This window comes from Entelurus aequoreus, linkage group LG25, assembly GCF_033978785.1.
Source record: "Entelurus aequoreus isolate RoL-2023_Sb linkage group LG25, RoL_Eaeq_v1.1, whole genome shotgun sequence".
Classification (NCBI taxonomy): domain Eukaryota; kingdom Metazoa; phylum Chordata; class Actinopteri; order Syngnathiformes; family Syngnathidae; genus Entelurus; species Entelurus aequoreus.
In genome coordinates, this window is record NC_084755.1 from 7118918 (window position 1) to 7146290 (window position 27373).

Below are 27373 nucleotides of genomic sequence, written 5' to 3' on the forward strand. Positions count from 1 at the left end.
ATAAGCCGCATTGTGGAATGACTTATTTACACAGAAATATTGAGTAAATGTTTATTTACATACCTTAATCGTTTCCAAACGGTGTCTGTAACACGGCAGTAAAACGGCTGATCAAACAAAACAGGAGTCATGGTCATGGACCCACTAGCTGCGCAAGCTAGCTCTCCAATCAGCTAAACAGACTCAATAACTCCACGCTGACGTTTTGGTGAATGTACTGAAGAATTTGTGAAAGTGAAACAATACAAAAAGAATGCCATTGTAAGTTAATACTAACACAGACACTCGTAAACAGGTTAACATTATAGCTAATGCTAACGACCTTAGTGTCATTACATCGCGATAGCGCGTACAAATATGCATGAAAACACTCCTACAGACATCACACATGGGACGGTATAATTGTTTTAGTTATATTGTAAAACTTACAAACGTTACTTGAGGTGATGAACGAAGACTCCATACGAGTAGAATCGCTACAAACGGCTAGAAGACCGAACAGTAATTGTACTTCCGGCTGAAAGCGCTAGTCTTATCAGAAGGACAATGCAGCACTGCAGTGCCCGCGGTGGGCTAACTGCTCCAAAAGATGGCGCCATAGCACAAACAATAGCACACTCATTCAGTGTATTTGCTATTTTTTTTCTTTTTGCAATATGGCTGTCAATGAAGTCCAATCCATGAATTAGCTGCAGCGTTTTACCAACCGCAGGGTTCAAAGCGGCTTATAGTCGCTAGTTTACAGTCATTTTGACTGTACTGCGTGTGCCTACCTGACAGATATTTGTACAAAATATTCCAATTGTAAATACAGGAATTAAAAACTACCTACTGGTGCACCCTTTAAAAACTGACACTTTTCTTGTGTGGCTACAAATCTGCAGTATATCTTTGAAATATACCAGTGGTAATATGTTTGGCTGTATATATACCAGTGGTAATATGTTAGGCTGTATATATACCAGTGGTAATATGTTAGGCTGTATATATACCAGTGGTAATATGTTAGGCTGTATATATACCAGTGGTAATATGTTAGGCTGTATATATACCAGTGGTAATATGTTAGGCTGTATATATACCAGTGGTAATATGTTAGGCTGTATATATACCAGTGGTAATATGTTAGGCTGTATATATACCAGTGGTAATATGTTAGGCTGTATATATACCAGTGGTAATATTTTAGGCTGTATATATACCAGTGGTAATATGTTAGGCTGTATATATACCAGTGGTAATATGTTAGGCTGTATATATACCAGTGGTAATATGTTAGGCTGTAGACATACCAGTGGTAATATGTTAGGCTGTATATATACCAGTGGTAATATGTTAGGCTGTAGGTAATATGTTAGGCTGTATATATACCAGGGTTGTCCAAACTCTTTCCCCTTACGCCACTCACCCAACAATCAAAGCATGTGGAGGCCATTTTGACATTTTTCATTTTCTAAAGCAATACAAAGTTGATTGTAACTGTTAGGGCTTCCATCAAATGTGGTGACAGTTAAATGTCCCGGGGACCCAAAAGGGCTCAGTCATTAAAGTCATTGTTGTTCCTTTCAGTGCCTAAATATTTATACATCAGTTACAGATCAATCTGTTGACTAACAGTTGTAAAATATTTGTAGGTTTTATGCCCTTTTTTGTCAAAACCCTCTTTTTTAGCAGGAAAAACATAAAATATGCAATATTTCCCCCCAAAATTGTTCAAATTGGATTATTAAATGTTAAGTAATTGGAGCCTAACTCATAACAACATTGCTTTCGGTTCATTTTTATTTTCAAGCAATACCAGTTAAAAAAACAAAACCGACTTAAGATTTGGGGGATCCAAAAGGTTCCCACATATAAAGTGTAAAAAAGAAGTCATACATCAGTATATATTATTTTTATTTTCAACACTTGTATCAACTTCAGCAACGACAGTTTACAGTAAACATCAATAACGCAACATTTTCTTGTGACGTTACACCTGTTTGCTCTTTTATTCATTTTTGTAATATGCTTTTTGAAAAGAGGTGCTGGCTGTTAAAATGTAGCTGGGGGCTGCTGCTATGTACAGTTGACAGATAATGTACCCATTGTTTAATGTTGCTGTTAAAATGTAGCTGGGGGCTGCTGCTATGTACAGTTGACTGATAATGTACCCATTGTTTAATGTTGCTGTTAAAATGTAGCTGGGGGCTGCTGCTATGTACAGTTGACAGATAATGTACCCATTGTTTAATGTTGCTGTTAAAATGTAGCTGGGGGCTGCTGCTATGTACAGTTGACTGATAATGTACCCATTGTTTAATGTTGCTGTTAAAATGTAGCTGGGGGCTGCTGCTATGTACAGTTGACAGATAATGTACCCATTGTTTAATGTTGCTGTTAAAATGTAGCTGGGGGCTGCTGCTATGTACAGTTGACAGATAATGTACCCATTGTTTAATGTTGCTGTTAAAATGTAGCTGGGGGCTGCTGCTATGTACAGTTGACAGATAATGTACCCATTGTTTAATGTTGCTGTTAAAATGTAGCTGGGGGCTGCTGCTATGTACAGTTGACAGATAATGTACCCATTGTTTAATGTTGCTGTTAAAATGTAGCTGGGGGCTGCTGCTATGTACAGTTGACTGATAATGTACCCATTGTTTAATGTTGCTGTTAAAATGTAGCTGGGGGCTGCTGCTATGTACAGTTGACAGATAATGTACCCATTGTTTAATGTTGCTGTTAAAATGTAGCTGGGGGCTGCTGCTATGTACAGTTGACAGATAATGTACCCATTGTTTAATGTTGCTGTTAAAATGTAGCTGGGGGCTGCTGCTATGTACAGTTGACTGATAATGTACCCATTGTTTAATGTTGCTGTTATAGTGTAGCTGGGGGCTGCTGCTATGTACAGTTGACAGATAATGTACCCATTGTTTAATGTTGCTGTTAAAATGTAGCTGGGGGCTGCTGCTATGTACAGTTGACTGATAATGTACCCATTGTTTAATGTTGCTGTTAAAATGTAGCTGGGGGCTGCTGCTATGTACAGTTGACAGATAATGTACCCATTGTTTAATGTTGCTGTTAAAATGTAGCTGGGGGCTGCTGCTATGTACAGTTGACAGATAATGTACCCATTGTTTAATGTTGCTGTTAAAATGTAGCTGGGGGCTGCTGCTATGTACAGTTGACAGATAATGTACCCATTGTTTAATGTTGCTGTTATAGTGTAGCTGGGGGCTGCTGCTATGTACAGTTGACAGATAATGTACCCATTGTTTAATGTTGCTGTTAAAATGTAGCTGGGGGCTGCTGCTATGTACAGTTGACTGATAATGTACCCATTGTTTAATGTTGCTGTTAAAATGTAGCTGGGGGCTGCTGCTATGTACAGTTGACTGATAATGTACCCATTGTTTAATGTTGCTGTTAAAATGTAGCTGGGGGCTGCTGCTATGTACAGTTGACAGATAATGTACCCATTGTTTAATGTTGCTGTTAAAATGTAGCTGGGGGCTGCTGCTATGTACAGTTGACAGATAATGTACCCATTGTTTAATGTTGCTGTTAAAATGTAGCTGGGGGCTGCTGCTATGTACAGTTGACTGATAATGTACCCATTGTTTAATGTTGCTGTTAAAATGTAGCTGGGGGCTGCTGCTATGTACAGTTGACAGATAATGTACCCATTGTTTAATGTTGCTGTTAAAATGTAGCTGGGGGCTGCTGCTATGTACAGTTGACTGATAATGTACCCATTGTTTAATGTTGCTGTTAAAATGTAGCTGGGGGCTGCTGCTATGTACAGTTGACAGATAATGTACCCATTGTTTAATGTTGCTGTTAAAATGTAGCTGGGGGCTGCTGCTATGTACAGTTGACAGATAATGTACCCATTGTTTAATGTTGCTGTTAAAATGTAGCTGGGGGCTGCTGCTATGTACAGTTGACTGATAATGTACCCATTGTTTAATGTTGCTGTTAAAATGTAGCTGGGGGCTGCTGCTATGTACAGTTGACAGATAATGTACCCATTGTTTAATGTTGCTGTTAAAATGTAGCTGGGGGCTGCTGCTATGTACAGTTGACTGATAATGTACCCATTGTTTAATGTTGCTGTTAAAATGTAGCTGGGGGCTGCTGCTATGTACAGTTGACTGATAATGTACCCATTGTTTAATGTTGCTGTTAAAATGTAGCTGGGGGCTGCTGCTATGTACAGTTGACTGATAATGTACCCATTGTTTAATGTTGCTGTTAAAATGTAGCTGGGGGCTGCTGCTATGTACAGTTGACAGATAATGTACCCATTGTTTAATGTTGCTGTTAAAATGTAGCTGGGGGCTGCTGCTATGTACAGTTGACAGATAATGTACCCATTGTTTAATGTTGCTGTTAAAATGTAGCTGGGGGCTGCTGCTATGTACAGTTGACAGATAATGTACCCATTGTTTAATGTTGCTGTTAAAATGTAGCTGGGGGCTGCTGCTATGTACAGTTGACAGATAATGTACCCATTGTTTAATGTTGCTGTTAAAATGTAGCTGGGGGCTGCTGCTATGTACAGTTGACAGATAATGTACCCATTGTTTAATGTTGCTGTTAAAATGTAGCTGGGGGCTGCTGCTATGTACAGTTGACAGATAATGTACCCATTGTTTAATGTTGCTGTTAAAATGTAGCTGGGGGCTGCTGCTATGTACAGTTGACTGATAATGTACCCATTGTTTAATGTTGCTGTTATAGTGTAGCTGGGGGCTGCTGCTATGTACAGTTGACAGATAATGTACCCATTGTTTAATGTTGCTGTTAAAATGTAGCTGGGGGCTGCTGCTATGTACAGTTGACTGATAATGTACCCATTGTTTAATGTTGCTGTTAAAATGTAGCTGGGGGCTGCTGCTATGTACAGTTGACAGATAATGTACCCATTGTTTAATGTTGCTGTTAAAATGTAGCTGGGGGCTGCTGCTATGTACAGTTGACTGATAATGTACCCATTGTTTAATGTTGCTGTTAAAATGTAGCTGGCGGCTGCTGCTATGTACAGTTGACTGATAATGTACCCATTGTTTAATGTTGCTGTTAAAATGTAGCTGGGGGCTGCTGCTATGTACAGTTGACAGATAATGTACCCATTGTTTAATGTTGCTGTTAAAATGTAGCTGGGGGCTGCTGCTATGTACAGTTGACAGATAATGTACCCATTGTTTAATGTTGCTGTTAAAATGTAGCTGGGGGCTGCTGCTATGTACAGTTGACAGATAATGTACCCATTGTTTAATGTTGCTGTTAAAATGTAGCTGGGGGCTGCTGCTATGTACAGTTGACAGATAATGTACCCATTGTTTAATGTTGCTGTTAAAATGTAGCTGGGGGCTGCTGCTATGTACAGATGACAGATAATGTACCCATTGTTTAATGTTGCTGTTAAAATGTAGCTGGGGGCTGCTGCTATGTACAGTTGACAGATAATGTACCCATTGTTTAATGTTGCTGTTATAGTGTAGCTGGGGGCTGCTGCTATGTACAGTTGACAGATAATGTACCCATTGTTTAATGTTGCTGTTAAAATGTAGCTGGGGGCTGCTGCTATGTACAGTTGACTGATAATGTACCCATTGTTTAATGTTGCTGTTAAAATGTAGCTGGGGGCTGCTGCTATGTACAGTTGACTGATAATGTACCCATTGTTTAATGTTGCTGTTAAAATGTAGCTGGGGGCTGCTGCTATGTACAGTTGACTGATAATGTACCCATTGTTTAATGTTGCTGTTAAAATGTAGCTGGGGGCTGCTGCTATGTACAGTTGACTGATAATGTACCCATTGTTTAATGTTGCTGTTAAAATGTAGCTGGGGGCTGCTGCTATGTACAGTTGACTGATAATGTACCCATTGTTTAATGTTGCTGTTAAAATGTAGCTGGGGGCTGCTGCTATGTACAGTTGACAGATAATGTACCCATTGTTTAATGTTGCTGTTAAAATGTAGCTGGGGGCTGCTGCTATGTACAGTTGACAGATAATGTACCCATTGTTTAATGTTGCTGTTAAAATGTAGCTGGGGGCTGCTGCTATGTACAGTTGACTGATAATGTACCCATTGTTTAATGTTGCTGTTAAAATGTAGCTGGGGGCTGCTGCTATGTACAGTTGACAGATAATGTACCCATTGTTTAATGTTGCTGTTAAAATGTAGCTGGGGGCTGCTGCTATGTACAGTTGTCTGATAATGTACCCATTGTTTAATGTTGCTGTTAAAATGTAGCTGGGGGCTGCTGCTATGTACAGTTGACAGATAATGTACCCATTGTTTAATGTTGCTGTTAAAATGTAGCTGGGGGCTGCTGCTATGTACAGTTGACTGATAATGTACCCATTGTTTAATGTTGCTGTTAAAATGTAGCTGGGGGCTGCTGCTATGTACAGTTGACTGATAATGTACCCATTGTTTAATGTTGCTGTTAAAATGTAGCTGGGGGCTGCTGCTATGTACAGTTGACTGATAATGTACCCATTGTTTAATGTTGCTGTTAAAATGTAGCTGGGGGCTGCTGCTATGTACAGTTGACTGATAATGTACCCATTGTTTAATGTTGCTGTTAAAATGTAGCTGGGGGCTGCTGCTATGTACAGTTGACTGATAATGTACCCATTGTTTAATGTTGCTGTTAAAATGTAGCTGGGGGCTGCTGCTATGTACAGTTGACAGATAATGTATATACAGTTGACTGATAATGTACCCATTGTTTAATGTGGGTCACACTACTCTTTGAAACATATTTCAATACCTTATTTTATATTTGTATAATTTCCAAAACAAGTATTTGCCAATAACGAGGCGCTGGGAGAAGAAAGTCCTTGTCTGTGTTTGCCTCACCTCAGCACAGGTGGTGTCATGCTGCTGGTGCTGTTTGCCTCACCTCAGCACAGGTGGTGTCATGCTGCTGGTGCTGTTAAAGGGGAAGTGCACTTTTTTGGGAACTTTACCTTTCCTTCACAATCATTATGAAAGACATGTTGGGGGTTTTTTGCATTGTAAATATGAAATAAATGCTAGCAAAAGTCAGCTTACAATGGAGCCTATAAAGCCCCTAAAAAAACATCCAATCACCTCCATTAATATTTTGTATACATGATGTAAGTAAATACAGTATGTCATGTAGTAACATTTAGAATTTGTTGATCATTTTAAACATTCATTTCAAACACGCATCATGACGTTCGCTTTTTTCCTTCATCACTGATTATTACTCAGTGCACACTTTGAGAGCCAACAAACATAATCAAGTATCACTTACTGTACAATGTCTGCTGTCATTAGACTGCTAGGATGTTCATATTCCCATTTAGATGAAGAATGACTCATAATCCTCGTGAAGAAAAGTGGGGTGGAACTAAGCGTCTTTTCGTGTCGTTCTCGCCATTCCCGGGTCTAAATTGGCTGTCAAAGTGTACGTTCTCATCCTTCTACTATCCAGGCATGGTTTATCATAAAGTTTGACGAGCAAGGAGGCAGGTTGTCAGTCGATGATGTTAACATAGGCACACAGGAAGTGATCACAGCACTGCTAGAGTTGGTCTGCATTAGCGCTTATAATAACTATATGACTAATACTTGTTCATATTTATAACTATATCACTAATACTTGTTCATATTTATAACTATCTCACTAATACTTGTTCATATTTATAACTATATCACTAATACTTGTTCATATTTATAACTATCTCACTAATACTTGTTCATATTTATAACTATATCACTAATACTTGTTCAGATTTATAATAACAATATGACTAATACTTGTTCATATTTATAACTATATCACTAATACTTGTTCATATTTATAACAATATGACTAATACTTGTTCATATTTATAACTATCTCACTAATACTTGTTCATATTTATAACTATATCACTAATACTTGTTCATATTTATAACAATATGACTAATACTTGTTCATATTTATAACTATCTCACTAATACTTGTTCATATTTATAACTATATCACTAATACTTGTTCATATTTATAACTATATCACTAATACTTGTTCATATTTATAATAACAATATGACTAATACTTGTTAATATTTATAATAACAATATGACTAATACTTGTTAATATTTATAATAACAATATGACTAATACTTGTTCATATTTATAACTATATCACTAATACTTGTTCATATTTATAACTATATCACTAATACTTGTTCATATTTATAATAACAATATGACTAATACTTGTTAATATTTATAATAACAATATGACTAATACTTGTTAATATTTATAATAACAGTATCACTAATACTTGTTAATATTTATAATAACAATATCACTAATACTTGTTATGCTTGTTAATATTTATAACTATATCACTAATACTTGTTAATATTTATAATAACAGTATGAATATTACTTGTTCATATTTATAATAACTATATCACTAATACTTGTTAATATTTATAACTATGTCACTAATACTTGTTAATATTTATAACTATATCAGTAATACTTGTTAATATTTATAATAACTATATGACCAATACTTGTTAATATTTATAATAACAATATCACTAATGCTTGTTAATATTTATAATAACTATATGACAAATACTTGTTAATATTTATAATAACTATATGACAAATACTTGTTAATATTTATAATAACTATATCACTAATACTTGTTAATATTTATAATAACAATATCACTAGTACTTGTTAATATTTATAATATCAGTCATAGTTCATATTTATAATAACAATATCAGCAGTACTTGTTAATATTTCTAATGTTGCGCTTGTAACGCGAAAGCAAGACAACTTGAAGTATCTTTGACACACAAAAATGTGTGCGTGGTTTATTCATCAAAGACGAGAAAGAATGACTACTAGCATGGAAGGACTGAAAATGGCGGCCACAACAAAGAATCTCCTGACAGGGCCGCTCTGAATGACTCACTCTTAACTGCATACATGAATGACTCACTCACTCTTAACTGCATACATGAATGACTCACTCACTCTTAACTGCATACATGAATGACTCACTCACTCTTAACTGCATACATGAATGACTCACTCACTCTTAACTGCATACATGAATGACTCACTCCCTCTTAACTGCATACATGAATGATTCACTCCCTCTTAACTGCATACATGAATGACTCACTCACTCTTAACTGCATACATGAATGACTCACTCACTCTTAACTGCATACATGAATGACTCACTCACTCTTAACTGCATACATGAATGACTCACTCACTCTTAACTGCATACATGAATGACTCACTCACTCTTAACTGCATACATGAATGACTCACTCACTCTTAACTGCATACATGAATGACTCACTCACTCTTAACTGCATACATGAATGACTCACTCACTCTTAACTGCATACATGAATGACTCACTCCCTCTTAACTGCATACATGAATGACTCACTCACTCTTAACTGCATACATGAATGACTCACTCACTCTTAACTGCATACATGAATGACTCACTCACTCTTAACTGCATACATGAATGACTCACTCTTAACTGCATACATGAATGACTCACTCTTAACTGCATACATGAATGACTCACTCTTAACTGCATACATGAATGACTCACTCTTAACTGCATACATGAATGACTCACTCTTAACTGCATACATGAATGACTCACTCTTAACTGCATACATGAATGACTCACTCTTAACTGCATACATGAATGACTCACTCTTAACTGCATACATGAATGACTCACTCACTCTTAACTGCATACATGAATGACTCACTCACTCTTGACTGCATACATGAATGACTCACTCCCTCTTAACTGCATACATGAATGACTCACTCCCTCTTAACTGCATACATGAATGACTCACTCCCTCTTAACTGCATACATGAATGACTCACTCACTCTTAACTGCATACATGAATGACTCACTCACTCTTAACTGCATACATGAATGACTCCCTCTTAACTGCATACATGAATGACTCACTCCCTCTTAACTGCATACATGAATGACTCACTCCCTCTTAACTGCATAGATGAATGACTCACTCACTCTTAACTGCATACATGAATGACTCCCTCTTAACTGCATACATGAATGACTCCCTCTTAACTGCATACATGAATGACTCACTCCCTCTTAACTGCATACATGAATGACTCCCTCTTAACTGCATACATGAATGACTCACTCTTAACTGCATACATGAATGACTCACTCACTCTTAACTGCATACATGAATGACTCACTCACTCTTGACTGCATACATGAATGACTCACTCCCTCTTAACTGCATACATGAATGACTCACTCCCTCTTAACTGCATACATGAATGACTCACTCCCTCTTAACTGCATACATGAATGACTCCCTCTTAACTGCATACATGAATGACTCACTCCCTCTTAACTGCATACATGAATGACTCACTCCCTCTTAACTGCATACATGAATGACTCACTCACTCTTAACTGCATACATGAATGACTCCCTCTTAACTGCATACATGAATGACTCACTCCCTCTTAACTGCATACATGAATGCTCAACAACAACAACAACATTGTTATGTGCACGATCCAACAATGCAGCACCACATGATGACAAAGTCAAGTCAACAATGAAGCGCTACAATAATAACTATCAGTAATACTCCTTAATATTCAAGTCACCAAATGTAAATGGAGCACTTTTTGGATGTTTTTATTGGGTTTTGTGGGCGAAATAGAGGAGCTACATTGGCTCTGCTGTGAGTGAAGCTTTATTTAGGAGTTAGAATGCATCCAAAATCCGTGTCTTTCATGATAATCGTGTAGGATCAGCAACATTGTAAAAAAAAAAAGTGCACTTTGCCTTTAAGGTCAACCACCATGTTGCCATCAAAGCCTGAAGAAAATCAAGCTGTAGGCTCTGTTAAGTTCTTCAGTTTTGCACCCCGGTCACTTTGCATCCCTGAATGCTGCATGGAGCTTCCAGCCAGCTAGGAATCCCATTTTGTTTGTCAAGTCCTAATTGAGCTGTCAGGACCTTCATTCCTACAAGTATGTTTGAAAAGAAGCTGTCTGTGGACAAAACAAGGTCCAAGTCCAAGTAGTCAAACATCCGGGTGCAAAGCCAAGATCTTGAGGGCCCAAGTTGTCATGTCTCTGTCTGCACACAAAGCCTCTTTTCTGCAGCTCTCAACAGCCTTGTCCCCTCTTCTCTCCCTACGCCACGGACCTCCTTTTTTCTGGCTGGCCTCCAGGACTACTTTGACATCGTGAAGAACCCCATGGACCTGTCCACCGTCAAGCGCAAGCTGGACACGGGGCAGTACCAGGAGCCCTGGCAGTACGTGGAGGACATCTGGCTGATGTTCAACAACGCCTGGCTGTACAACCGCAAGACCTCGCGCGTCTACAAGTACTGCTCCAAGCTGGCCGAGGTCTTTGAGACGGAGATCGATCCCGTCATGCAGGGCTTAGGCTACTGCTGCGGACGCAAGGTGAGCTCGCTCCTTAAGGATTGTGTGTCCCGGGGAATCTAACCCTTTCCTTCTTCTATTGCTTTCTCCAGTTTGAGTTTTCCCCCCAAACTCTATGCTGCTATGGAAAACAATTATGCACCATCCAGCGTGATGCTGCTTATTTTAGCTACCAGAACAGGTAAGGGCTGTCCACTCACACACACTTTGAATAGAATGGAGAAACACCAATGACATGTGGTGGAGTCAGCCGGTGTTTTTGCTAGTTGGAACATGAAGGATCATTTTGGATGGTCACAAAGTGGGCTCCTGACTATTCTCCCATGGGCTCAAGTGCAAAAAAGGTGCGCTAACACACCCATTCTTCCGCTCGGCTCCAGTCGGTCACTACAATAGTAGGGGCGTCAAAAAAGAAATTGCTTTTATTTCTATTTGTAAAGATCCTTAATCGATTCAAAAAAATCGAATAGATTTTTTTTCATTCTTTTTTGCAACCACTCAGACAAATCATATTGTAGATGTAGAGGATCTAGATCTGCTTTATAAAAGATACTTCTCTTGTTGCCCTTTTTGTATTGGACTCTATTAAATGTTTGGTAGAATTGTATTCAACAACCACTTTTCTTTGAAGTCATCTAGAAATGTATCACAGCTGTTAGGGTTAGTAGTTCATCATAGAACTGGCACACAATGTTATTAAAAAACTATTGATTTTCAATTAAGAATCCATTCTGAATCCAATTGTTACCCCCAAGAATCGAATCATGTGCCCAAAGATTGGTAGCCCCTATGTGTTAGTGTTCATTTTGTTGACAAATAATTATCATTAACAACCTATTTTCCCCTGACAGAAACAGGACAATAACTAAACCAAACAAACGCACGTTGAATAAGACGATAACATAAATAACCGACATTTTAGTCAACAAATAAACGCGAGATGTACAGTGGTGGTCAAAAGTGTACATCCACTTGTAAAGTCTTGACTTTACAATCATTTCTTATGTTGTTGTGATGTAGTGATTGGAGCACATACTTGTTGTTGTTGTGATGTAGTGATTGGAGCACATACTTGTTGTTGTTGTGATGTAGTGATTGGAGCACATACTTGTTGTTGTTGTGATGTAGTGATTGGAGCACATACTTGTTGTTGTTGTGATGTAGTGATTGGAGCACATACTTGTTGTTGTTGTGATGTAGTGATTGGAGCACATACTTGTTGTTGTTGTGATGTAGTGATTGGAGCACATACTTGTTGTTGTTGTGATGTAGTGATTGGAGCACATACTTGTTGTTGTTGTGATGTAGTGATTGGAGCACATACTTGTTGTTGTTGTGATGTAGTGATTGGAGCACATACTTGTTGTTGTTGTGATGTAGTGATTGGAGCACATACTTGTTGTTGTTGTGATGTAGTGATTGGAGCACATACTTGTTGTTGTTGTGATGTAGTGATTGGAGCACATACTTGTTGTTGTTGTGATGTAGTGATTGGAGCACATACTTGTTGTTGTTGTGATGTAGTGATTGGAGCACATACTTGTTGTTGTTGGGATGTAGTGATTGGAGCACATACTTGTTGTTGTTGTGATGTAGTGATTGGAGCACATACTTGTTGTTGTTGTGATGTAGTGATTGGAGCACATACTTGTTGTTGTTGTGATGTAGTGATTGGAGCACATACTTGTTGTTGTTGTGATGTAGTGATTGGAGCACATACTTGTTGTTGTTGTGATGTAGTGATTGGAGCACATACTTGTTGTTGTTGTGATGTAGTGATTGGAGCACATACTTGTTGTTGTTGTGATGTAGTGATTGGAGCACATACTTGTTGTTGTTGTGATGTAGTGATTGGAGCACATACTTGTTGTTGTTGTGATGTAGTGATTGGAGCACATACTTGTTGTTGTTGTGATGTAGTGATTGGAGCACATACTTGTTGTTGTTGTGATGTAGTGATTGGAGCACATACTTGTTGTTGTTGTGATGTAGTGATTGGAGCACATACTTGTTGTTGTTGTGATGTAGTGATTGGAGCACATACTTGTTGTTGTTGTGATGTAGTGATTGGAGCACATACTTGTTGTTGTTGTGATGTAGTGATTGGAGCACATACTTGTTGTTGTTGGGATGTAGTGATTGGAGCACATACTTGTTGTTGTTGTGATGTAGTGATTGGAGCACATACTTGTTGTTGTTGTTGTGATTTAGTGATTGGAGCACATACTTGTTGTTGTTGTGATGTAGTGATTGGAGCACATACTTGTTGTTGTTGTGATGTAGTGATTGGAGCACATACTTGTTGTTGTTGTGATGTAGTGATTGGAGCACATACTTGTTGTTGTTGTGATGTAGTGATTGGAGCACATACTTGTTGTTGTTGTGATGTAGTGATTGGAGCACATACTTGTTGTTGTTGTGATGTAGTGATTGGAGCACATACTTGTTGTTGTTGTGATGTAGTGATTGGAGCACATACTTGTTGTTGTGATGTAGTGATTGGAGCACATACTTGTTGTTGTTGTGATGTAGTGATTGGAGCACATACTTGTTGTTGTTGTGATGTAGTGATTGGAGCACATACTTGTTGTTGTTGTGATGTAGTGATTGGAGCACATACTTGTTGTTGTTGTGATGTAGTGATTGGAGCACATACTTGTTGTTGTTGGGATGTAGTGATTGGAGCACATACTTGTTGTTGTTGTGATGTAGTGATTGGAGCACATACTTGTTGTTGTTGTTGTGATTTAGTGATTGGAGCACATACTTGTTGTTGTTGTGATGTAGTGATTGGAGCACATACTTGTTGTTGTTGTGATGTAGTGATTGGAGCACATACTTGTTGTTGTTGTGATGTAGTGATTGGAGCACATACTTGTTGTTGTTGTGATGTAGTGATTGGAGCACATACTTGTTGTTGTTGTGATGTAGTGATTGGAGCACATACTTGTTGTTGTTGTGATGTAGTGATTGGAGCACATACTTGTTGTTGTTGTGATGTAGTGATTGGAGCACATACTTGTTGTTGTTGTGATGTAGTGATTGGAGCACATACTTGTTGTTGTTGGGATGTAGTGATTGGAGCACATACTTGTTGTTGTTGTGATGTAGTGATTGGAGCACATACTTGTTGTTGTTGTGATGTAGTGATTGGAGCACATACTTGTTGTGATGTAGTGATTGGAGCACATACTTGTTGTTGTTGTGATGTAGTGATTGGAGCACATACTTGTTGTTGTTGTGATGTAGTGATTGGAGCACATACTTGTTGTTGTGATGTAGTGATTGGAGCACATACTTGTTGTTGTTGTGATGTAGTGATTGGAGCACATACTTGTTGTTGTGATGTAGTGATTGGAGCACATACTTGTTGTTGTGATGTAGTGATTGGAGCACATACTTGTTGTTGTGATGTAGTGATTGGAGCACATACTTGTTGTTGTGATGTAGTGATTGGAGCACATACTTGTTGTTGTGATGTAGTGATTGGAGCACATACTTGTTGTTGTTGTGATGTAGTGATTGGAGCACATACTTGTTGTTGTTGTGATGTAGTGATTGGAGCACATACTTGTTGTTGTGATGTAGTGATTGGAGCACATACTTGTTGTTGTTGTGATGTAGTGATTGGAGCACATACTTGTTGTTGTTGTGATGTAGTGATTGGAGCACATACTTGTTGTTGTTGTGATGTAGTGATTGGAGCACATACTTGTTGTTGTTGTGATGTAGTGATTGGAGCACATACTTGTTGTTGTTGTGATGTAGTGATTGGAGCACATACTTGTTGTTGTGATGTAGTGATTGGAGCACATACTTGTTGTTGTGATGTAGTGATTGGAGCACATACTTGTTGTTGTGATGTAGTGATTGGAGCACATACTTGTTGTTGTTGTGATGTAGTGATTGGAGCACATACTTGTTGTTGTTGTGATGTAGTGATTGGAGCACATACTTGTTGTTGTGATGTAGTGATTGGAGCACATACTTGTTGTTGTGATGTAGTGATTGGAGCACATACTTGTTGTTGTGATGTAGTGATTGGAGCACATACTTGTTGTTGTTGTGATGTAGTGATTGGAGCACATACTTGTTGTTGTTGTGATGTAGTGATTGGAGCACATACTTGTTGTTGTGATGTAGTGATTGGAGCACATACTTGTTGTTGTTGTGATGTAGTGATTGGAGCACATACTTGTTGTTGTTGTGATGTAGTGATTGGAGCACATACTTGTTGTTGTTGTGATGTAGTGATTGGAGCACATACTTGTTGTTGTTGTGATGTAGTGATTGGAGCACATACTTGTTGTTGTTGTGATGTAGTGATTGGAGCACATACTTGTTGTTGTGATGTAGTGATTGGAGCACATACTTGTTGTTGTGATGTAGTGATTGGAGCACATACTTGTTGTTGTGATGTAGTGATTGGAGCACATACTTGTTGTTGTTGTGATGTAGTGATTGGAGCACATACTTGTTGTTGTTGTGATGTAGTGATTGGAGCACATACTTGTTGTTGTTGTGATGTAGTGATTGGAGCACATACTTGTTGTTGTTGTGATGTAGTGATTGGAGCACATACTTGTTGTTGTTGTGATGTAGTGATTGGAGCACATACTTGTTGTTGTGATGTAGTGATTGGAGCACATACTTGTTGTTGTTGTGATGTAGTGATTGGAGCACATACTTGTTGTTGTGATGTAGTGATTGGAGCACATACTTGTTGTTGTGATGTAGTGATTGGAGCACATACTTGTTGTTGTGATGTAGTGATTGGAGCACATACTTGTTGTTGTGATGTAGTGATTGGAGCACATACTTGTTGTTGTGATGTAGTGATTGGAGCACATACTTGTTGTTGTGATGTAGTGATTGGAGCACATACTTGTTGTTGTGATGTAGTGATTGGAGCACATACTTGTTGTTGTGATGTAGTGATTGGAGCACATACTTGTTGTTGTTGTGATGTAGTGATTGGAGCACATACTTGTTGTTGTTGTGATGTAGTGATTGGAGCACATACTTGTTGTTGTTGTGATGTAGTGATTGGAGCACATACTTGTTGTTGTTGTGATGTAGTGATTGGAGCACATACTTGTTGTTGTTGTGATGTAGTGATTGGAGCACATACTTGTTGTTGTTGTGATGTAGTGATTGGAGCACATACTTGTTGTTGTTGTGATGTAGTGATTGGAGCACATACTTGTTGTTGTTGGATGTAGTGATTGGAGCACATACTTGTTGTTGTTGTGATGTAGTGATTGGAGCACATACTTGTTGTTGTTGTTGTGATGTAGTGATTGGAGCACATACTTGTTGTTGTTGTGATGTAGTGATTGGAGCACATACTTGTTGTTGTTGTGATGTAGTGATTGGAGCACATACTTGTTGTTGTTGTGATGTAGTGATTGGAGCACATACTTGTTGTTGTTGTGATGTAGTGATTGGAGCACATACTTGTTGTTGTTGTGATGTAGTGATTGGAGCACATACTTGTTGTTGTTGTGATGTAGTGATTGGAGCACATACTTGTTGTTGTTGTGATGTAGTGATTGGAGCACATACTTGTTGTTGTTGTGATGTAGTGATTGGAGCACATACTTGTTGTTGTTGTGATGTAGTGATTGGAGCACATACTTGTGTTGTTGTTGTGATTTAGTGATTGGAGCACATACTTGTTGTTGTTGTGATGTAGTGATTGGAGCACATACTTGTTGTTGTTGTGATGTAGTGATTGGAGCACATACTTGTTGTTGTTGTGATGTAGTGATTGGAGCACATACTTGTTGTTGTTGTGATGTAGTGATTGGAGCACATACTTGTTGTTGTTGTGATGTAGTGATTGGAGCACATACTTGTTGTTGTTGTGATGTAGTGATTGGAGCACATACTTGTTGTTGTTGTGATGTAGTGATTGGAGCACATACTTGTTGTTGTTGGGATGTAGTGATTGGAGCACATACTTGTTGTTGTTGTGATGTAGTGATTGGAGCACATACTTGTTGTTGTTGTGATGTAGTGATTGGAGCACATACTTGTGTTGTGATGTAGTGATTGGAGCACATACTTGTTGTTGTTGTTGTGATGTAGTGATTGGAGCACATACTTGTTGTTGTTGTGATGTAGTGATTGGAGCACATACTTGTTGTTGTTGTGATGTAGTGATTGGAGCACATACTTGTTGTTGTGATGTAGTGATTGGAGCACATACTTGTTGTTGTTGTGATGTAGTGATTGGAGCACATACTTGTTGTTGTGATGTAGTGATTGGAGCACATACTTGTTGTTGTGATGTAGTGATTGGAGCACATACTTGTTGTTGTGATGTAGTGATTGGAGCACATACTTGTTGTTGTGATGTAGTGATTGGAGCACATACTTGTTGTTGTGATGTAGTGATTGGAGCACATACTTGTTGTTGTTGTGATGTAGTGATTGGAGCACATACTTGTTGTTGTTGTGATGTAGTGATTGGAGCACATACTTGTTGTTGTGATGTAGTGATTGGAGCACATACTTGTTGTTGTTGTGATGTAGTGATTGGAGCACATACTTGTTGTTGTTGTGATGTAGTGATTGGAGCACATACTTGTTGTTGTTGTGATGTAGTGATTGGAGCACATACTTGTTGTTGTTGTGATGTAGTGATTGGAGCACATACTTGTTGTTGTTGTGATGTAGTGATTGGAGCACATACTTGTTGTTGTGATGTAGTGATTGGAGCACATACTTGTTGTTGTGATGTAGTGATTGGAGCACATACTTGTTGTTGTGATGTAGTGATTGGAGCACATACTTGTTGTTGTTGTGATGTAGTGATTGGAGCACATACTTGTTGTTGTTGTGATGTAGTGATTGGAGCACATACTTGTTGTTGTTGTGATGTAGTGATTGGAGCACATACTTGTTGTTGTTGTGATGTAGTGATTGGAGCACATACTTGTTGTTGTTGTGATGTAGTGATTGGAGCACATACTTGTTGTTGTTGTGATGTAGTGATTGGAGCACATACTTGTTGTTGTTGTGATGTAGTGATTGGAGCACATACTTGTTGTTGTTGGGATGTAGTGATTGGAGCACATACTTGTTGTTGTTGTGATGTAGTGATTGGAGCACATACTTGTTGTTGTTGTTGTGATTTAGTGATTGGAGCACATACTTGTTGTTGTTGTGATGTAGTGATTGGAGCACATACTTGTTGTTGTTGTGATGTAGTGATTGGAGCACATACTTGTTGTTGTTGTGATGTAGTGATTGGAGCACATACTTGTTGTTGTTGTGATGTAGTGATTGGAGCACATACTTGTTGTTGTTGTGATGTAGTGATTGGAGCACATACTTGTTGTTGTTGTGATGTAGTGATTGGAGCACATACTTGTTGTTGTTGTGATGTAGTGATTGGAGCACATACTTGTTGTTGTTGTGATGTAGTGATTGGAGCACATACTTGTTGTTGTTGGGATGTAGTGATTGGAGCACATACTTGTTGTTGTTGTGATGTAGTGATTGGAGCACATACTTGTTGTTGTTGTGATGTAGTGATTGGAGCACATACTTGTTGTGATGTAGTGATTGGAGCACATACTTGTTGTTGTTGTGATGTAGTGATTGGAGCACATACTTGTTGTTGTTGTGATGTAGTGATTGGAGCACATACTTGTTGTTGTTGTGATGTAGTGATTGGAGCACATACTTGTTGTTGTGATGTAGTGATTGGAGCACATACTTGTTGTTGTTGTGATGTAGTGATTGGAGCACATACTTGTTGTTGTGATGTAGTGATTGGAGCACATACTTGTTGTTGTGATGTAGTGATTGGAGCACATACTTGTTGTTGTGATGTAGTGATTGGAGCACATACTTGTTGTTGTGATGTAGTGATTGGAGCACATACTTGTTGTTGTGATGTAGTGATTGGAGCACATACTTGTTGTTGTGATGTAGTGATTGGAGCACATACTTGTTGTTGTGATGTAGTGATTGGAGCACATACTTGTTGTTGTGATGTAGTGATTGGAGCACATACTTGTTGTGATGTAGTGATTGGAGCACATACTTGTTGTTGTGATGTAGTGATTGGAGCACATACTTGTTGTTGTGATGTAGTGATTGGAGCACATACTTGTTGTTGTTGTGATGTAGTGATTGGAGCACATACTTGTTGTTGTTGTGATGTAGTGATTGGAGCACATACTTGTTGTTGTTGTGATGTAGTGATTGGAGCACATACTTGTTGTTGTTGTGATGTAGTGATTGGAGCACATACTTGTTGTTGTTGTGATGTAGTGATTGGAGCACATACTTGTTGTTGTTGTGATGTAGTGATTGGAGCACATACTTGTTGTTGTTGTGATGTAGTGATTGGAGCACATACTTGTTGTTGTTGGGATGTAGTGATTGGAGCACATACTTGTTGTTGTTGTGATGTAGTGATTGGAGCACATACTTGTTGTTGTTGTTGTGATTTAGTGATTGGAGCACATACTTGTTGTTGTTGTGATGTAGTGATTGGAGCACATACTTGTTGTTGTTGTGATGTAGTGATTGGAGCACATACTTGTTGTTGTTGTGATGTAGTGATTGGAGCACATACTTGTTGTTGTTGTGATGTAGTGATTGGAGCACATACTTGTTGTTGTTGTGATGTAGTGATTGGAGCACATACTTGTTGTTGTTGTGATGTAGTGATTGGAGCACATACTTGTTGTTGTTGTGATGTAGTGATTGGAGCACATACTTGTTGTTGTTGGGATGTAGTGATTGGAGCACATACTTGTTGTTGTTGTGATGTAGTGATTGGAGCACATACTTGTTGTTGTTGTTGTGATTTAGTGATTGGAGCACATACTTGTTGTTGTTGTGATGTAGTGATTGGAGCACATACTTGTTGTTGTTGTGATGTAGTGATTGGAGCACATACTTGTTGTTGTTGTGATGTAGTGATTGGAGCACATACTTGTTGTTGTTGTGATGTAGTGATTGGAGCACATACTTGTTGTTGTTGTGATGTAGTGATTGGAGCACATACTTGTTGTTGTTGTGATGTAGTGATTGGAGCACATACTTGTTGTTGTTGTGATGTAGTGATTGGAGCACATACTTGTTGTTGTTGTGATGTAGTGATTGGAGCACATACTTGTTGTTGTTGGGATGTAGTGATTGGAGCACATACTTGTTGTTGTTGTGATGTAGTGATTGGAGCACATACTTGTTGTTGTTGTGATGTAGTGATTGGAGCACATACTTGTTGTGATGTAGTGATTGGAGCACATACTTGTTGTTGTTGTGATGTAGTGATTGGAGCACATACTTGTTGTTGTTGTGATGTAGTGATTGGAGCACATACTTGTTGTTGTTGTGATGTAGTGATTGGAGCACATACTTGTTGTTGTGATGTAGTGATTGGAGCACATACTTGTTGTTGTTGTGATGTAGTGATTGGAGCACATACTTGTTGTTGTGATGTAGTGATTGGAGCACATACTTGTTGTTGTGATGTAGTGATTGGAGCACATACTTGTTGTTGTGATGTAGTGATTGGAGCACATACTTGTTGTTGTGATGTAGTGATTGGAGCACATACTTGTTGTTGTGATGTAGTGATTGGAGCACATACTTGTTGTTGTTGTGATGTAGTGATTGGAGCACATACTTGTTGTTGTTGTGATGTAGTGATTGGAGCACATACTTGTTGTTTGTGATGTAGTGATTGGAGCACATACTTGTTGTTGTTGTGATGTAGTGATTGGAGCACATACTTGTTGTTGTTGTGATGTAGTGATTGGAGCACATACTTGTTGTTGTTGTGATGTAGTGATTGGAGCACATACTTGTTGTTGTTGTGATGTAGTGATTGGAGCACATACTTGTTGTTGTTGTGATGTAGTGATTGGAGCACATACTTGTTGTTGTTGTGATGTAGTGATTGGAGCACATACTTGTTGTTGTGATGTAGTGATTGGAGCACATACTTGTTGTTGTGATGTAGTGATTGGAGCACATACTTGTTGTTGTTGTGATGTAGTGATTGGAGCACATACTTGTTGTTGTTGTGATGTAGTGATTGGAGCACATACTTGTTGTTGTTGTGATGTAGTGATTGGAGCACATACTTGTTGTTGTTGTGATGTAGTGATTGGAGCACATACTTGTTGTTGTTGTGATGTAGTGATTGGAGCACATACTTGTTGTTGTGATGTAGTGATTGGAGCACATACTTGTTGTTGTGTGATGTAGTGATTGGAGCACATACTTGTTGTTGTGATGTAGTGATTGGAGCACATACTTGTTGTTGTGATGTAGTGATTGGAGCACATACTTGTTGTTGTGATGTAGTGATTGGAGCACATACTTGTTGTTGTGATGTAGTGATTGGAGCACATACTTGTTGTTGTGATGTAGTGATTGGAGCACATACTTGTTGTGATGTAGTGATTGGAGCACATACTTGTTGTTGTGATGTAGTGATTGGAGCACATACTTGTTGTTGTGATGTAGTGATTGGAGCACATACTTGTTGTTGTTGTGATGTAGTGATTGGAGCACATACTTGTTGTTGTTGTGATGTAGTGATTGGAGCACATACTTGTTGTTGTTGTGATGTAGTGATTGGAGCACATACTTGTTGTTGTTGTGATGTAGTGATTGGAGCACATACTTGTTGTTGTTGTGATGTAGTGATTGGAGCACATACTTGTTGTTGTTGTGACGTAGTGATTGGAGCACATACTTGTTGTTGTTGTGACGTAGTGATTGGAGCACATACTTGTTGTTGTGATGTAGTGATTGGAGCACATACTTGTTGTTGTGATGTAGTGATTGGAGCACATACTTGTTGTTGTGATGTAGTGATTGGAGCACATACTTGTTGTTGTTGTGATGTAGTGATTGGAGCACATACTTGTTGTTGTTGTGATGTAGTGATTGGAGCACATACTTGTTGTTGTTGTGATGTAGTGATTGGAGCACATACTTGTTGTTGTTGTGATGTAGTGATTGGAGCACATACTTGTTGTTGTTGTGATGTAGTGATTGGAGCACATACTTGTTGTTGTTGTGATGTAGTGATTGGAGCACATACTTGTTGTTGTTGTGATGTAGTGATTGGAGCACATACTTGTTGTTGTTGTGACGTAGTGATTGGAGCACATACTTGTTGTTGTTGTGACGTAGTGATTGGAGCACATACTTGTTGTTGTGATGTAGTGATTGGAGCACATACTTGTTGTTGTGATGTAGTGATTGGAGCACATACTTGTTGTTGTGATGTAGTGATTGGAGCACATACTTGTTGTTGTTGTGATGTAGTGATTGGAGCACATACTTGTTGTTGTGATGTAGTGATTGGAGCACATACTTGTTGTTGTTGTGATGTAGTGATTGGAGCACATACTTGTTGTTGTTGTGATGTAGTGATTGGAGCACATACTTGTTGTTGTTGTGATGTAGTGATTGGAGCACATACTTGTTGTTGTTGTGATGTAGTGATTGGAGCACATACTTGTTGTTGTTGTGATGTAGTGATTGAGCACATACTTGTTGTTGTTGTGATGTAGTGATTGGAGCACATACTTGTTGCTCACTAAAAACATTCATGAAGTTTGCTTCTTTTATGAATTTATTATGGCTCTACTGACAATGTGAGGGTGAAAAGTATACATACAGCAATGTTAATATTTGCTTCCTTGGCAAGTTGACCTGCAATAAGGCACTTTTGGTAGCCATCCACAAGCTTCTGCTTGACCACTTGACCACTTTTGGTAGCCATCCACAAGCTTCTGCTTGACCACTTGACCACTTTTGGTAGCCATCCACAAGCTTCTGCTTGACCACTTGACCACTTTTGGTAGCCATCCACAAGCTTCTGCTTGACCACTAAATTGCTGCAGTTCAGCTAAATGTGTTGCTTTTCTGACATGGACTTGTTTCTTCAGCATTGTCCACACCTTTAAGTCAGGACTTTGGGAAGGCCATTCTAAAACCTTCATTCTAGCCTGATTTAGCCTTTCTTTGACCACTTTTGAGGTGTGTTTGGGGTCATTGTCCTGTTGGAACACCCAACTGCGCCCAACCTCCAGGCTGATGATTTTAGCTTGTCCTGAACAATTTGGAGCTAATCCTCCTTTTTCATTGTCCCATTTAAAGCAGCAGTTCCATTGGCAGCAAAACAGGCCCAGAGCATCATACTACCACCACCATGCTTGAGGGTAGGAATGGTGTTCCTGGGATTAAAGGCCTCACCTTTTCTCCTCCAAACATATTGCTGGGTATTGTGGCCAAACAGCTGCATTTTTGTTTCATCTGACATCACATGGACAAAGATAAGACCTTCTGGAGGAAAGTTCTGTGGCTACAACTAAGGTTTTAGAATGGCCTTCCCAAAGTCCTGACTTAAAGGTGTGGACAATGCTGAAGAAACAAGTCCAACACATTTAGCTGAACTGCAGCAATTTAGTGGTCAAGTGGTCAAGCAGAAGCTTGTGGATGGCTACCAAAAGTGGTCAAGTGGTCAAGCAGAAGCTTGTGGATGGCTACCAAAAGTGGTCAAGTGGTCAAGCAGAAGCTTGTGGATGGCTACCAAAAGTGGTCAAGTGGTCAAGCAGAAGCTTGTGGATGGCTACCAAAAGTGGTCAAGTGGTCAAGCAGAAGCTTGTGGATGGCTACCAAAAGTGGTCAAGCAGAAGCTTGTGGATGGCTACCAAAAGTGGTCAAGTGGTCAAGCAGAAGCTTGTGGGATGGCTACCAAAAGTGGTCAAGTGGTCAAGCAGAAGCTTGTGGATGGCTACCAAAAGTGCCTTATTGCAGGTCAACTTGCCAAGGAAGCAAATATTAACATTGCTGTATGTATACTTTTCACCCTCACATTTTCAGTAGACACATAATAAATTCATCAAAGAAGCAAACTTCATGAATGTTTTAGTGAGCAACAAGTATGTGCTCCAATTACTACATGACAACAACAACAAGTATGTGCTCCAATCACTACATCACAACAAGTATGTGCTCCAATCACTACATCACAACAACAAGTATGTGCTCCAATCACTACATCACAACAACAAGTATGTGCTCCAATCACTACATCACAACAACAACAAGTATGTGCTCCAATCACTACATCATAACAACAACAAGTATGTGCTCCAATCACTACATCACAACAACAACAAGTATGTGCTCCAATCACTACATCACAACAACAACAAGTATGTGCTCCAATCACTACATCACAACAACAACAAGTATGTGCTCCAATCACTACATCACAACAACAAGTATGTGCTCCAATCACTACATCACAACAACAACAAGTATGTGCTCCAATCACTACATCACAACAACAAGTATGTGCTCCAATCACTACATCACAACAACAAGTATGTGCTCCAATCACTACATCACAACAACAAGTATGTGCTCCAATCACTACATCACAACAACAACAAGTATGTGCTCCAATCACTACATCACAACAACAACAAGTATGTGCTCCAATCACTACATCACAACAACAACAAGTATGTGCTCCAATCACTACATCACAACAACAAGTATGTGCTCCAATCACTACATCACAACAACAACAAGTATGTGCTCCAATCACTACATCACAACAACAACAAGTATGTGCTCCAATCACTACATCACAACAACAACAACAAGTATGTGCTCCAATCACTACATCACAACAACAACAAGTATGTGCTCCAATCACAACAATATAAGAATGATAGTAAAGTCAAGACAGCCATGACATGATGTTCTTTACAAGTGGATGTACACTTATGACCAGGACTGTAGTGTAGTAGGTGGGTGGGACACGTCCAACTTTAACGTATGAGAGAGGGACTGGGAAGAATTTACTAAGGAGAGCCAATCAGATGCTTTCTATTGTGAGATAAGAAGTTTGATGTCTCCCAAATGTATGGATTGAACATGGTAATATGTTCACACCTGGGAGAAGGTGAAGAGGACACATTTCATTGTTGACGCTATATGATGCCATCAGCAGGTGACATCTACACGACTGTGTACCGCATGAAATAAGTCAACATTGTTGAACTTTTAATGTGCATCCAACGTGCTCACGTCAGAGGATGCAGTGTTGTCATATTTAGGATTTATTAAGGAATGAAAGGCTCCTCTGAGTTGTTATTTTCCTGGTGTGTTGGCTGCTTCTGCTTCTCCCACCCTCACAAAGAAATGCTGATGAAAGCATTCATCGTAACTCTCCTTCACAACACACATACTTAACAGAAACGTAGCATGAAAAAAGTGTCTGAAAGATATTTATGACTAACGACATCATTCCTGACTATAGGATCATGCTACTAATGCTTTGCAGAAGGTGCTTTCTAATCAGGCCTCATCTTTTAGACTTGTCAAAAACATATTAGCCATAATCAAGTGCTCTTTTGCAAAACTGTTTCACGTTTTCATTTGATAGTGTTTGTTGTTTCTGTGAAATGGAAACCTTTTTCTCAATATTCCAACAGTACATAATTATTGTACAATGACAACTTTGCTCTTACAATTTTACCCAGTTTTTTGTAAAAAAAAAGAATAAATATACAATATATTTGTATAAGGCTATATCTTGTAAAATTACATCATTTTGTCTTGTAAAATAATTATTCCCCAGAATATTCCTAAAAGTTCTTGTATGAAAACGTTTTATAAAAAAAAAAAAAAACTTTTTTTCACAATATATGTGACTTTATGTTAAATGTCATACTTTTTTCTTTAAAAAATAAACATTTATTACAATATTTATTTCTTGTAAAGTAACTTTTTTCTCACAATATTGCGTTTATCTGAAAAAAAATACTTTTTTTATAATATATTTGACTTTAATCATGTAAATTGGCCTACTTTTTCCTTAAAAAAGACACCCAATATTTTCACAAATTCCATTTTTCTATAAAAAAAAAAAAAAAATTCTCCAGAATATTCCTAAGAATTATTGTATTAAAACCTTTTCTCACAGTATTGCAACTTGACTTTGTTCACAATGTATTTGACTTTAATCATGTCAGATGGCATAAACAACTTTTTTCTTACAATATTTTTTCTTAAAATATCTTCATACAATTCTTGTAAAATAGCTTTTCCCCACAATATTGCATTTTTCTAAAAAAAAAAAAAAAAAAAAATTCATAATACATTTTAATTTTAATTGTAATTTTGTTTTATAAAATATTTTGTTCCCCAGAATATTTTTTAAATGACTTTTTTTCACATTACAAGATTCAAGATGCTTTATTATTGTCCATTCTTTAACATCTACAAACCCCGTTTCCATATGAGTTGGGAAATGGTGTTAGATGTAAATATAAACAGAATACAATGATTTGCAAATCCTTTTCAAGCCATATTCAGTTGAATATGCTACAAAGACAACATATTTCATGTTCAAACTCATAAACTTTATTATTTTTTTGCAAATAATCATTAACTTAGAATTTCATGGCTGCAACACGTGACAAAGTAGTTGGGAAAGGGCATGTTCACCACTGTGTTACATGGCCTTTCCTTTTAACAACACTCAGTAAAGGTTTGGGAACTGAGGAGACACATTTTTGAAGCTTCTCAGGTGGAATTTTTTCCCATTCTTGTTTGATGTAGAGCTTCAGTCGTTCAACAGTCCGGGGTCTCCGCTGTCCTATTTTAGGCTTCATAATGCACCGCACATTTTCCATGGGAGACAGGTCTGGACTGCAGGCGGGCCAGGAAAGTACCCGCACTCTTTTTTTACCAAGCCACGCTGTTGTAACGCGTGCTGAATGTGGCTTGGCATTGTCTTGCTGAAATAAGCAGGGGCGTCCATGAAAAAGACGGTGCTTAGATGGCAGCATATGTTGTTCCAAAAGCTGTATGTACCTTTCAGCATTA

The 27373-nt window shown here is 38.3% G+C and overlaps 1 protein-coding gene across 8 annotated transcripts in view; it reads left to right on the forward strand.

The window, feature by feature from the left end:
* The window catches only part of ep300b (E1A binding protein p300 b), a 110359-nt gene that overhangs the window by 45939 nt on the left and 37047 nt on the right, over positions 1–27373 (forward strand). For all 8 annotated transcript variants that reach the window (XM_062036486.1, XM_062036487.1, XM_062036488.1 and 5 more), the window contains exons 18-19: positions 11264–11503; positions 11575–11663. In XM_062036486.1, the coding sequence (XP_061892470.1) occupies positions 11264–11503; positions 11575–11663 (329 nt within the window). The remainder of the gene's footprint in view (positions 1–11263; positions 11504–11574; positions 11664–27373) is intronic.